This window comes from Coenobita brevimanus, chromosome 57 (genome assembly GCF_032717465.1).
Source record: "Coenobita brevimanus isolate Jiangsu-jjx chromosome 57, ASM3271746v2, whole genome shotgun sequence".
NCBI lineage: Eukaryota > Metazoa > Arthropoda > Malacostraca > Decapoda > Coenobitidae > Coenobita > Coenobita brevimanus.
Genome location: NC_137010.1, coordinates 6886101 through 6900194, shown reverse-complemented (window position 1 = coordinate 6900194; position 14094 = coordinate 6886101). Strand labels below are relative to the sequence as shown.

Sequence of the window (14094 nt, the reverse complement as noted above, 5' to 3'; positions counted from 1 at the left end):
ACTTACTGCATCAAGTGGTGAGAAGTAGCCTGGGGCGAGAGCATTGTGGGGAACCTGAGGAGAGTATTAAACAACGGGGTGAGTAGAGGGCTGTCTTGTAAACTAAGCAACGCTATTGCTTATTCAGATCATTTGAATTTACCATTGTGGAGGAATTAATACCAAGCTTGATATAGTTATGAAATATTGTACTAATATACTGGTAGAATTCGTATTAACTAAGTTAATGCAAGTAGATTGTTATTATCATAGCCTACTCATCGTAAAGTAGGTGGTAGGTGGGGACATCCATCATCCACTCACATGATGTAGCGCTGCCTACGTCTTTCTTCATATGTATAATTTTTTTCTGTCTGGGCCTCCTGTCTTCCTATTTCTTCCATCCTTCCCTTCAGTATTTAGTATTATTTTTTCCACTTCAGGCAGCTCTTCACTGACTGGCAAGCCAAGTGGTTTCCTGTAACTCGGGAAACCATTTACAGTGCTGGGTGGTGATCTTGTAGCCAAATAATGGGGTGATATGGAACCTACTATGGTGTCCACGTTAACTAGGTGGAGACTCAGATCAGTCGCTATGTCTCACTGTGGTGAGGCTGTGTCAGCTGCATGGGAACATTGGTTCACTGCACAGAACTGCCCTGCAGGGTTGCTTGCTTGCTTGCAGTTGATGGGTCTGCTCAGTCAGATGGATGGGTAGCATTAAAAAAAAAAAAGTGTGTTGGATGAAAGGGACTGGATATATTACCATTCTGCTTGTTGTACTTCATTCTCAACCTTTTTTACCTAATTTGTGCCAGAAACTATAATTTTATTTTCCTACTTTGGCTGTAGTGTTCTGTAGTTTTGTTACAGTATTTTGTCTTGGAAGCGATGTACATGTACTTTACCAATCTAAACATTCTTAGTATAAAAGTACCAGCCTTGTATGCCCATGCTTATGATTTTGGATTATGTATTTCATCTTTATCTGTTGTACTGTACTGAAACTCGTGTCATAGACTAGGCTGGCCAGGCTACAGGTACAGTATGTAATGTGAAACTTGTAACCATTTTAAAATGTGCACAGTTTTTATCCAGAAAGCCTGCTTTACAGCAGGGTAGTGCCTGTACTGTTTGAACTACCATAAAAACCTTGCCTTATTGCTGCCTAAAAGTGGTTCTTGCTGCCTTGGGGAGAATTTCAGTAAGGGTGAAGTTCATCTTATTGGTGAGGAATATCAGCTCTAGAAGAGCACAACAACCTTCAGGAGCAGCCTCGTCATTGCATTAAGCTGAACAAGTCTGATCCATTCAAACTTGGAACTTTGCTTATCATAATTAACTTAATAAACTGCATCCTATTTAAATCCATTGGTTTGCTTGCCTTGTTAATGCGAGAAAAACTTGGAAGAAGCTTTGAAATCTAACTTTTGTTCATTGTTATCATGGTAATTATATTATGATACTGCTGTAAATCAAGTATTTAATCCTTTCAGCTTAAGGAGGCTTTCCATTTATTCTGGGTAGCCCCCAAGTAGAGCATGTCTGAGCACGTGCTGTACTGTTTATAGGGAGAACGTGGGTAAAAAATTTCTGTAATAGATGCAGAAATTGGGTTCCCAAAAGTTGAAGTGAAATGAGTGGAAGTTTAAGTTTGACGGTGGATTATGGTGTGGTAGATGTAGGGCATAGCCATACCACTTCATGGTAGGCTAGTAAGATTCATAATGATAAGAAACAAGTCACTGGAAGCTGTGGGTAAATTCTGTGGACGAATTCAGCTGAGTCCTGATAAGGAGATAGCAAGGTTTAGAGGAGGAAGGTTAGTGTTCAGCTGAGAGGAGGACATAGGAAATGCCATGAACAGTACAGAAATTGCTGGGACTTGAGTCAGACAGTTGTTCAGGGTTACTCATGTGGATGTCACCAGGATAGGGACCTATGATGGGGTACTGTTGGTACCTTCCTTTGGGGACCCAGAGGCTGAATGTGATACCAAATGAAAATGTTACAAAGGTATCCTGAACCATTCTCCATATTAATAAAATATTTAAAAAGTAAGCAGAGGAAAATTACTAGGAGTTGGATCCCGAGCGATAGTGAAAAGGAAGCCTCAGTTCTCCATCATCAGCTTTCCATATACCTCAAGAATACAGCATCATTTAATTGATGAGAGTGTTGGCGTCTTTGTGGAGGCACTGAATAAAACTTGAGATGTCTTGAATTCCTTGGATAGGTTCTTCCAAGTGAAAACAGACTGACTGTTGGGTGTTGCATTATAGAAACAACTGTGTCCATGGGAGAAAAAGGATATTGGTCTCAACCTTCTCCAGTCACCTCAGATTTATTTTATGCAAGGAAGAAGGAACCAAAAGCCAGGAGCCTGCAAACCATTCCTTCCAAGAAAAAAACAAAAACAGTACAAAAAAGGGCCAAATTCAAGAATCATTCATTTCGAGATGCCTGGACACACTGCGTTTGAATGACTGGAGGTAATAGGAAGTAGGAAATACAGATAAAATGAGACAGTTCCAGAGTTGACCTGTTGCATAAATGAAGGACTGGAAGTTACGGTTAACTCTTGCATTAGTGTTGGACAGAAAAAGGATGTGAGTTTGTTGCTAGACGGGTGCCATGTGCCCGTCGTAGAGCTGGAGGGATGCAAGCAGACAGTTCAGAGGAGCAGCGACCATTGAAGTAGCGATAGGAAAGAGGTGCAACAGTGCGGTGACACGGGCAAATTTGAAACCCATGTATAAAGTCAACGACTGTGCAGGTAAAGAAGGTATGGAGTCGGCAAGCACACCTAATCTCTTGGAAGCAGATTTTACAAGAGATGTACAGTAATATGATCTTTCCAATATAAATCCCGAGAGAATGAAACCCCAAGTATGTTCAAGGATGATGTAGGATTGAGCTGGATATCATCAAACATAAGTGGGTATTCCTGTGTAAGATTTTGTCAGGTTGATAGGTGTAAGAATTGAGTCTTTGATGCATTGAAAACAACAAGGTTACTTTTCGCCCAGTCAGAGATACGAGCCAAGTCAGACATTAGGCGTGCCATGGCCTCATCCCTTGTTTGTTGAAGTACCTGCTGAGATGGACATTGCGGAACCGAGTGGAAAGGTGAAGGGTGGAATCATCAGCGTATCAGTGGATAGGATTAGATGTACAGCTTAGAAGATCATTGATGAATAAAGGGAAAAGAGTTGGTGATAGGACAGAGCCCCGAGGAACACCACTATTGATAGATCTATGAGAAGAACAGTGGCTATTTACATCAGCAGTTATAGATCAACCAGAAAGGAAGCTATAGCTGTAGGGACAGATAGAAGGATAGAAACCATAAGAGGGCAGTTTGGAAATTAAAAGGTTTATGCCAGACTCGATCGAAAGCCTTTGAAATGTCAAGTCCAACGGCAAAGCTTTCGCCAAAGTCCCAAAAGGAGGATAACCGGGAGTCTGAAAGATAGGTGAGAAGATTGCCAGTGGAGTGTCCCTGATGGAACCCATACTGACGATCAGAAAGAAGGTTGTGATAGGACAGATGCTTTAAAATTTTTTTGTTAAGAATAGACTCGAAAACTTTTGAGACACAGGATCTTAAAGCAATTGGGCGATAATTAGAGGGTTGGGAATGGTCACCCTTCTTTGAGGCTGGCTGAATGAGTGCAAACTTCCAGAAGAAGGAAAGGTACAAGTTGGTAGACAAAGGCGAAAGAGTTTACCTAGGCAGGGTGTAAGCACAGAAGCACTGTTCTTGAGGACAACAGGAGGGACTCCATCAGGCCCATATGCCTTATTAGTGTTAAGGCCAGTGATGGCATAAAATACATTTGTTGAAGAGATTTTAATGTCAGCCATGAGGAAGTCAGAAGGGGGACGTGATGGAGGAACAGCATCAGAATTGTCTGAGGTGGAGTTAGAGGAGAAAGTCTGAGCAAAGAGATCTGCTTTGTCAGTAGAAGAAATTGCTACAGAGCCATCAGAGTAGAAAAGAGGAAGGAAGGATGATGAGGTAAAGTTGTTAGAAAGGTTTTTGGCAAGGTGCCAAAAGGAATGGGAAGAATTCGAGTTGGAGAGTTGAGAGCTTTTAGTAGAGATGAAATTATTGTTAGCAGAGCGAAGAACAGACTTAGCACGATTCTGCCTTCTCCTTGTTGTAGACAGCATTAGAACAAGCGTGATTAAACCAAGGCTTTTTTGCATTGGTCAAATGATATGAGAAAGGAATGTATGCATCCATGCTCCAGAAAGTCTGCCCAAACCACCCCAAACTGGCCTTAAAAGTACCAAACAGTAAGAGACACATTAAACAGCACATTCTTTCCGAACACACAGGGGGGCATAGTGAATGGTGGTAAAGAATTAATTACTTTATGCATTGAACTTGAGGCTGCTCTTAGTACACGTCTCATAGCAGAGGCTGGCAGCATCTTAAGTGAGCGGATAATGGTGGGAGTGTGATGTCAGTGGCTTGGGGTGCATAGTGGTCTTTTATGCAGTCATGTGCCCCATGCAGTTTAAAGGAGGGGTGTGCATTGGTAAAAAAATGTTGTATTTGGGCATGTTGAAGCCAGTGTGTCATGTTATAAGTAGTTTACTCATGTTATGCAAGCTTTTTGGACCCAACCTACAGTTCATTATGTTATGAATTGCATGGTGGACGTATGTGTTACAGGTGAACTTTCTGTTATTTTAGAGGCAGTGTTCCATGTTAGTGTTTTTCAGTCCTGTTCACCTCGTAGCCACTCAGTACAGTACTATAGTCGTGTCGCGCGACTCTGAGGTTGTTATTATTGTGCCCTGGCAACCTACCATTCAGAAGTGCATCTGATTTTGTGTATAATATGAGACGCATGTGATTCGTTTATAATATGTTTGTGTATAATAATATTCGTGCATAATAATGTGATTCGTATATAATCTGATAAGAAATCGGACGCACTTTTGAATGATAGGTTGCCAGGGTACGATAATGACAACCTCAGAGTCGTGTGCCGCGACTATAGGATATTTTAATATTGTTTGAGTAAATGTAGAGGGAGAGACAGTTTAATTCATCTTTTTTTTTTATTATTATTATTATTATTATTATTATTATTGTTTGGCTAGACTATATGACCTAATGTAAGTCAGAGCATTGTGGTATTATATTTTTTTATGTATATTTAGTGGTGTAGTTTTATTTTGCTCATATGAGTGTGTTGTCCTAGATGATTGGTTGAAGAGTGTAATTGTAAATGTGTATAAAGGGAAGGGTGATGCCCTGGAGAGTGGAAATTATAGAGGTATAAAACTTTTAGATCAGATAATGAAGGTAATGGAGAGAGTTTTAGAAGTTATGATTAGAGAAAGAGTGAATATTGATGAGATGCAGTTTGGGTTAATGGCAGGCAGGGGGACTACTGATGCCATATTTATTGTTCAACAGCTTCATGAAAAATATATTGGGAGGAAAAGGAATCTGTATTTTGTTTTTTTTTATTTGGAAAAGGCCTTTGACAGAATCCTTAGAGAGGTGGTGAAGTGGGCAATGAGAAAGCTTGGCTTGGAGGAGTGGCTGGTTAGGGTGGTTATGGCTATGTATGTGGGTGCTTGCACCCAGGTAAGAGTGAATGGAGATTTGAGTGATGAGTTTTCTGTGAACGTTGGTGTGCATCAGGTGTCAGTTTTGAGTCCCATGTTGTTTATCATGGTACTTGAAACCCTCTCATGTGACTTCAGAAATGGACTCCTGTGGGAGATGTTGTATGCTGATGATTTGGTGTTGATTGCAGAGAACGAGAGGGAGGCGGAGGAAAGATTTAGGAAGTGAAGAGATGGTATGGGGCAAAGGGCTTGAGGGTAAATGCAGATAAAACAAAAGTGATGATATCTAGGGCTGGCGGCAGTACTGTCAAAGATGAGGGAGAGTGGCCATGTGCAGTTTGCCACAAGGGCGTGGGAAGTAATTCCATCTTGTACAGTGTTTGTGGTAAATGGGTGCACAAGAGATGTAGTGGTATCAGAGGTAGACTGCGAGATAATGCCGATTTTATGTGCGTGGCGTATCGGGGAGAGCAGGTGGAGATTGTCAGGCGTGAAAGGATTGAACTTGCTGGTGAGTCTTTTGAGTGTGTGGAAGTTTTGTTATTTGAGAGACATGTTGTGTGCTGGAGGTGGGGCTGGAGCTAGCTCTGTGGCTGGGGTGAGAAGTGGTTGGAAGAAGTTCAGGGAACAGTTTCCTCTCCTGACATTGAGAGGACTATCCCTACGTGCTAAGGGATCTTTGTATGCAGCATATGTTAGGAGTGCAATGCTGTATGGTCGTGAGACCTGGGCAGTAAAGGAGATGGATATTCGTAGGCTCAGACGTACAGAAATGACAATGATTAGGTGGATGTGCAGTGCGTCCCTGCATCCAAGGTCTGGGGGGGCTGGGTTTACGATGGAAGAGTTGAGAGGTAGGATGGGACTGGAGTGTATTGGTGTTGTGATGAGGAGAGGTAGATTGAGATGGTTTGGGCATGTGGAGAGGATGGGGGATGATAATTGGGTGCAGAAGGTGAGAGGTGTTAATACTGGGGGTGGGGTTATGAGGGATAGACCGAAAAAGACATGGGACAAGGTCATTAAGTGTGACCTCAGGGTTAAGGGATTGAACAGGGAAGCTATAATAGATAGCGCGGCATGGAGAGCCGCCATTAGGTGACCAAGGCCGATGCATGCATGTTGGAGACTTCAAAAATGAAAATGAATGTTTGGAGAAGGCATCTTGAACTTTCTAACCACCATTTGGTGGTGGTGAAATTCAAGGTTGAAATGAACTGGAGGAATAGAAGAAGGGTAGGACAGGAGGAAGTAGTTCTTACAAGGAGGGTGGAAAGGTTATAAGAAGATGGAAAAAGGTAGAATATAAGGGAGAAGTGGAGGAGCGATTGGGTAAACATGATTTGGAGCAGATGGGGGACGTGGAAGGTGTGGGCAAGATATTCGCAGAAAAAATTTGTGCAGCATGTGAGGCGGTGGTGTGTTGGGTGAAGAGAAGACGAAAGGGGGTGCACAGAACAGCATGGTGGAATGAAGAGGTGACAGGCTGTGGCACATAAGAAGAAAGCATGGTGTGAGTGGATGAGAAACAGGGGTTTGGAGGAAGTTGAGAGATAGAAGAGAGAGTTATATGTAGAGAGGAAGAACGAGGTGAGAAGATTAGTAAGAGAGAGTAAGAAGAGAGTGGATGAGGAATTTGGAGGGAACTTGAGTGTAAAGTGGAGGGAATGTAAGAAAATGTTCTGGAAAGAGGTAAAGAGAGTTAGACAGGGTGTTAATGAATATAGTTGGGGAGTGAAAGATAAAAATGGTAGATTACTAGTTGAGAAGGGAGAAAAAGTGAGCAGATGGAAAGAACACTTTAAGGAATTGTTGAACATAGAGAATGAAAGTAATGCAAGTATAAGTGGCTGGGAGAAGGAGGGATGTGAGAAGAGGTGAAGAAATCAGTAGGATGGAAGTTGTGGAAGCAATGAATTTAAAAGTCAAAATGGGGAAAGCCCCAGGAATTGATGGAGTGTATGGTGAAATGCTGAAGCATGGAGGAGAGATAGTAGTAGAATGGATGTGGAAGATGCGCAGATTGGCCTGGGAGAAAGGTAAAGTCCCGGAGGATTGGTAGTCGGATATAATTATTCCCCTGTAGAAGGAAAATGGGGTAAAAGAAGTGTGTGGTAATCATAGGGGCATTTGTCTTCTTAGTGTAATAGGAAAAGTATATGGTAGGATACTTATTGACAGAGTTGGGGAAATAACAGTGGAATTTGTTGGAGAAGAACAAGGAGGTTTTAGGAAGGGAAGAGGTTGTGTAGATCAGATACTCATTCTTAGGTCTTTAGTGGAAACGTTTATAGACAAGGGAAAGAAGTTGTATGTGGCCTTCATGGATTTGGAGAAAGCATATGACGGGGTGGATAGAAAGGGACTGGAAAGTAGAGTGCCCTTGCACAGTGATTGAGTTTATGGGTGGCCAGACGAGCTCGTTCACTGCGAATTCGCTCACTATGAACGATGTATCTCATGGGAAAAATAGCATATGGGCGACACCGCTTCCTCAAAGTACACTTTCTGTGCCACAGAGATGTATGAAAGGGCACATTTCAAACACATACAGTACGGATATATAAAATATAAAACACATGGTTATTTACCTTAAGTGGAGCAGATGGCAGTCCTGATTGGCTTGAATACAGGTTGTTTCAAGGCAGGGAGATACACTTAGGGTGTCCCCACCACACCGCCTTCCAATCCCTCATTCCCGTCACCAGTCCCGCCCTCATCACTTGACTGAATCACTTCCCCACATGCCTCTAACTCATTTACCTCTCCCATAAAACCTTAAATGTGCAAAGATGACACCACTGACATAACATCATTGTCTTCGCCAGGAAGTGTAGAAGCAACTGGCTTCTGTTGTTCTTGAGTTCGGTCGTAGTGTGTGATGAGTGTTTTTCTCATGTTGATTTCTGTATTGTGCCTTTCAGTGTAATAATGAAAAGTGGTTTCTACTCCACTGAACACTTCCTGTGTCCTAAGGTAGCTGGTTTCATTTGTTTTGACCTCTTCTCTCAGAACATCCAGTGCTACTAGAATTTTTCTGATCTTCGACATAGGCAAATCTTCGTCCTCCATTGGATTCTGCTCAACAGATTGCTCAGACCTGGCCTCCTGTGCAGAGTCTACTAGGGAAGGGGGGGGGTCGTTCAATATGGGAGACCACAGTTATGGCCTACTCTTTTCCATGATTTCGTTCACTTGGGATTCAACTCGTTCCCTATGGTTTTGTGGACCTAATTACTCCCTGCTCGTTCACTAAGCAAATCATTTACTCTGTGCGAGGGCACTGTATTAAGAATATATGGAGTAACTGGGAAGTTGTAGAATGCTGTGATGAGTATGTATGAGGGTGCTAAGGCTGCAGTGTGTTTGGACAGTGAACTGAGTGAATTTTTCTATTTGAAGGTTGGATTGAAACAGGGGTGTATTATGTCTCCATGCTTGTTCAGTGCATATATGGATGGGGTTGTAAAAGAGATACAAGGTAGGACAGTGGATGTTGGAGCAGCCCTAATGAGAGATGGCAGTGTGTGGAAACATCCTGTACTGTTGTTTGCAGATGATACTGTGTTATTAAGTGAAGACGAAGGGGAGCTGCAAGGCTTGGTGAATGAGTTTGGGAGAGTGTGTAAGAAATTGAAACTAAAGGTGAATGTAGGGAAGAGTAAAGTTATTGTCTTCAAGAGAAATGAAGTCGCTGAATGTACATTGAGGTTGGGTGAGGAGGAAATGGAAAATGTGAGTGCATTAAGTACTTGGGTAGTGTGATGAGTAAGGGTGGAAGTTTAGAGGGTGAAGTGCTTGAATGGGTATAACAGGGAAGGTAGGTTGCTGGTTCTTTGAAAGCAGTGATATGGAAAACGGAAGTGAGCACGGAAGTAAAAGAGTTGCTGCATGACAGTATTATGATACCAACTCTGACATGTGGAAGTGAAGCTTGGACCTTGTTGGAGGGACACAAGTCATGAGTGAGAGCAGTGGAAATGATTTATTTGATAGGAGCATGTGGAGTCACATTGAAAAAAAAGACTGACAAATGAGGATGTGAAGGAGCGTTGGGGTGTGGATGTGGATGTGATAGGAAGCGTTAGGAGAAACACATTGAGGTAGTTTGGCCTTATGGAGAGGATGGAGAATGAGCGACTGACGAAGAGAGTGTATATGAGTGAGGTGGAGGTGGGGAGAGGGAGAGGGAGGCCAAAGATGAGATGGAGGAATGGAGTGGAGAGGTATACGAGAGAGGGTGCTTGTGAGCTGGGAGCAGGGCAGTGAAATGGCAGGGCCTGGGGACAGGGCGACATGGAGGCGATTTGTTTGTGACCACCCATTACGAGATTAAGGCGTCTGGCAATTTAGATAGATAGTTCCTGAACTCCCTCGGCTCTGGAAATTTGTTTTATATTTATTAATTTATTTTTTAATATGGTAATTTTATTTAATTGGTAAGATGTCAAAAGCTGTATGAGTTAGAAGCACTCTCAATAACCCCTTCAGTCCAGGGATGTCCTTTTAATTTTATTCTAGCTAACATCGGATATTTTATTCAGTTTATGTAAGACCTTCCCTGGCAGCAATAGTTGGCACCTGTAGTGCAGTGGATTTTTATGTGTTATTCTTTCTACCACCAGATGAATATATTGAGCTAAGGTGTGATCCATCATAGTGAAGTGGTGAAAAACAGTGTGCCTTTACACTGTCAGTGATGTGATGTTTTGATTTATGCTTGCAACTGCCAGACACTTTCTTGAAATGTAGGGATTAACATAAATGGGGAATGCATATTATAGCATTGGAAGAAATTTGTATGGCACAGTTTATTATATAAATTTTTCTTAACCCCCTCACTCAAGGTATTAGTATTATTGTTATGATGATGATGATGATGATGATGATTATTATTATATTTTTTTCTTGCTAATGCCATATTATTATGTTCAGTTTAGGAGAGATCACTGTGACTGGGAAGGGATGAGAAAGGATCTTCACTAACCTCCTTTTTTTAAGCCAGTACCAGACAGCTTCATTCAGTTTAGAGCATAGAGACCTTGAACTGAGCAGGTTAAACAAGTTTGTATTCTTAATTTTTCTCAACTATGTTTGGTATTTTTTCCTCCTCATGTATTAACTTTTTTATCATCTGTATGTATAACTAATGAGTTTTGCTGTTTGTTTAACAAACATAAAATCCTGAAATGTGAAAGTACAGTGCTCACTGATTTGGCTGGTCCTGCAAATCTCTTCATCTGCATAGTTGATGAAGAGGAAAGATTAAATGTGTTATTGCTCCTCAGTTTTTCTCTGTGTTGAAGCTGCATCAAGGTTTTGGTCATTTTACTTTTGTCTTATTTTCCAGAAGCTGTGTACTGCCATGAAGTTTTTGACGGCCATGATGAACAGAGCTCAGATGATCCAGGTAGTATTGTACAGTACTCTACCTTGTAACTCGATTTTTTTTTTTTTTTTTTTTTTTTTGGTGCATTACTTGGTTGCCATACTTTAGTTTCATTCTGTGGCTTGCCATTCTTTCTTTCTGTTTAATATCATGACCCAGGTTGTACTGTTTTAATACAGTACTGTATTCAGTATTAATTTGACTAAAGCTAGACATAGTGTAAACCAGCGTACTTAAGTTTTTTTTTTTTTTTTTTTTTGCCAAGGCAGGTATCATCTAGCATGTGGTATGTGTGCACACCTGTTTGTAAAGACTTAGCAGCTTCGTAAACTTTGAATGACCACATACAGCATATTGCCGTAAAACACCATAACTCCGGACTGTGCCCAAACTTCAGACATTTTGCGAAAAATGTAATAATTCAAGTTTATCGGAAGAGAGTGCGATATTTGCAAAAAATAATGATATGGGTAGGTAGGATAATCTTCAAAGATTATTATGTATAAGTCCTATTAAACTAGCTTGAATATGTGTGGGTGAAAAAAATGTATGAATCAAATGGAAAAAGAATCATCATTTTTTTTTACCCTGCAAAACTTTATTCACACAGAACAAACAGTTTCAGTTGTAAGAACGTGATTAGTACGATTATATGTGGAAAAGTGTTGTGAGTACTGGGCAGTAAACTATTTTAAAATATATACAAGCATAATCTTGCTATGACTGTTTTAATGAATATTTCTTTATTTTACAGAATAAATTCCTAACTTCAGACAGACAAATTACAGGAATAATACAGACTGTAGGTGTTTGTGTGCATTTGTGTGTGTGTGTGTGTGTGTGTGTGTGTTACTAATGTGTGTATAAGACCAAAGTGTGTAGCTCGTTAATACATTCCATGGTGCCTTCATAACATGTGCCTGTGTGTGCGTGTGTCTGTTGATTTGTGTGCGTGTTAGTGGGTGTGTGGGTGTCATTAGAACCAGTATGAAGTGTTTAACATTGTATTATGTTAATTCAGTATGTATTTCTTGAGTTAGTGAGGTAGCTACTTGATAATTAAGTGAAGTTTTGTTTAGGAATAAGATTCCAGTTCCTCTTACAGTTAGAGGTATATGCATTGCATTTTTATATATTTTTTTTTGTCTGAAAAAGTTTGTGAATAGTTCTTAGTTATATTTATGGCCAGAGTACCTCATTACATTGCAATATGATGCAACTTAATGTGATGAGCTCAAAAAATAAGATATTTTTGGATATTTCTCTATATGTATGTATAACTTGGGCCATGAGTGCCCAACATTTTTTTTAACATTTTTAAAAATCTTCTAAAGTGTTCAATGTTTGGACAATGTGTCCAGAGATAGGTGCTGTTTACCATTCTCATGTTTAAAGGGCAAATACATGGATGTCCGAAGTTTGGAAGAGCTGTCTGAAGTTAAGAAATTTGTTCCTAACTTCGGACACTTGAAAATGAAGAAAAAACACACAAGTTTAGCGTGGCTAATTTATTTTATTTATGGATTCAGTAGGTACTGTCCCTGGCTACCACAACACCAACAGGGATAAAATTGGACCATTTTACACTGAATTATTAAAACACATTAAAAATGTCCGAAGTTAGGGTGTTTTACGGTAGTTCATCTGCAAGGATCAAAGAAGGTACTGTATTGTTCCGCAGGACAACTTTACATGAGGAATGTGATTACATGTATAAAGGTAAGAATTCAGCCTTCATTATTATTATGTTTGTGTGAATGCCATATCATTCATTGTGTCCGTAGTGTAGTTACTGTTGAAGAATTACTGGTACATTTAGCCCTCCAGCAGTGAGCAGCATGTGCTGTGAACCTGAAATTATGGATACAGGAGTTAATAACTCATGGTAAGAGTAGGATATGGTGCAAAGGCACTCAGTTTTACCCTGAGGTCCATTTCCAATATTCTGACTCAAGTTTAAAGCAACTTACCAATATTGTTTGTTATAGATTAACTACAGTAAAAAGAGTAAGTGGCAAAGAAGCTTTGCATAGGCATTCATAGTTTGTAATTCTGTTTTACTTAATGATAGCATTATTGTATCAGTACTTCTATCAGATAGGCCTATGAGATTAAGCCAGGATTCTGCGGGCATGAATGGTGAGTGAATTGATTGTCTGGCCCATTTAACTAAGCATGCTGTTGATAATTCTCCCTATGTCGTGCTGTCTCTGTTCCTGCTTTGTGGACAGTACCTCACTCCATCCGTAGATCAGCAAAAGAGGTTAGGTTGGTGATAGTTGATGATGATGAAGCAATTTTTGTTAAAGCTGTTTTTATCATTATTTTCGTCATTATCGTTGTGCTGACACAATTTCCTACTTAAGGATAGAATGAAGTAGGATCCAGAAACAGTGAAAGGAAATTACTTAAGTGGGAAGACTGTCAGCAGCATGCCCAGTGAAATGACCATACATTAATTCATAAAACATTATCCTGCCTCTGCTTCATAATTTCAGATCATCTGCATTTTTTTCCTTTCTGCATTAATTTGCCTTATATAATTTTCCATTGACTTTCAGGGGATATAAAGCCTAATCTGTATTATGCACATTTTCTTACATTTTGTTTTATATAATTAAGAGGATGCCAGCATACAATGCGTGTCACAACAGCCTACATACAAAGCAAATTATAGTTACAATCAGCAGAAGTACAAGTTGAGTTTAAAATCTTTTTCAGTGATTGGATTTACTATTTCCAGAGCATTTTAATGGATAGACCATCAGTTTTCTTATCTTCAAGGAATAGACTTGCAGTGATGGGATTTTTATTGCTGTGTGTGAAATATGTCTTTGGTTGTAAAATCTGTACAGTAAAAATGAAGGTCATATTTTTCAAACTTGTGAACACATGGGGACAAGTGTACTGGATGTAGTTAATATAGTGATTTAAGAGTAAACCACATGTGAAGAGATTTCCATCTCCTTCTGTTAACCATTGAGGAATTCAGTATTTTCCAGTTGAAAATTTTGCAAAGTATTTACATTTTAGATTTTAATACATTTCATTAACAGACATGCCATTGTTATGTAGGATGTAGAAGTTGAAGGTATTTGAAGTTTATAATCAATACTGGATAGTACCCAGTA

General features: G+C 40.1%; 1 protein-coding gene across 1 annotated transcript in view; it reads left to right on the top strand.

Moving 5' to 3' along the window:
* Positions 1-1706: 1706 nt before the first annotated feature.
* LOC145402273 (uncharacterized) overlaps positions 1707-14094 on the top strand; it is a 45889-nt gene continuing 33501 nt past the window's right edge. The window contains exons 1-2 of the mRNA XM_080274401.1: positions 1707-1801; positions 10881-10984. Of these exons, the coding sequence (XP_080130527.1) occupies positions 1707-1801; positions 10881-10984 (199 nt within the window). The remainder of the gene's footprint in view (positions 1802-10880; positions 10985-14094) is intronic.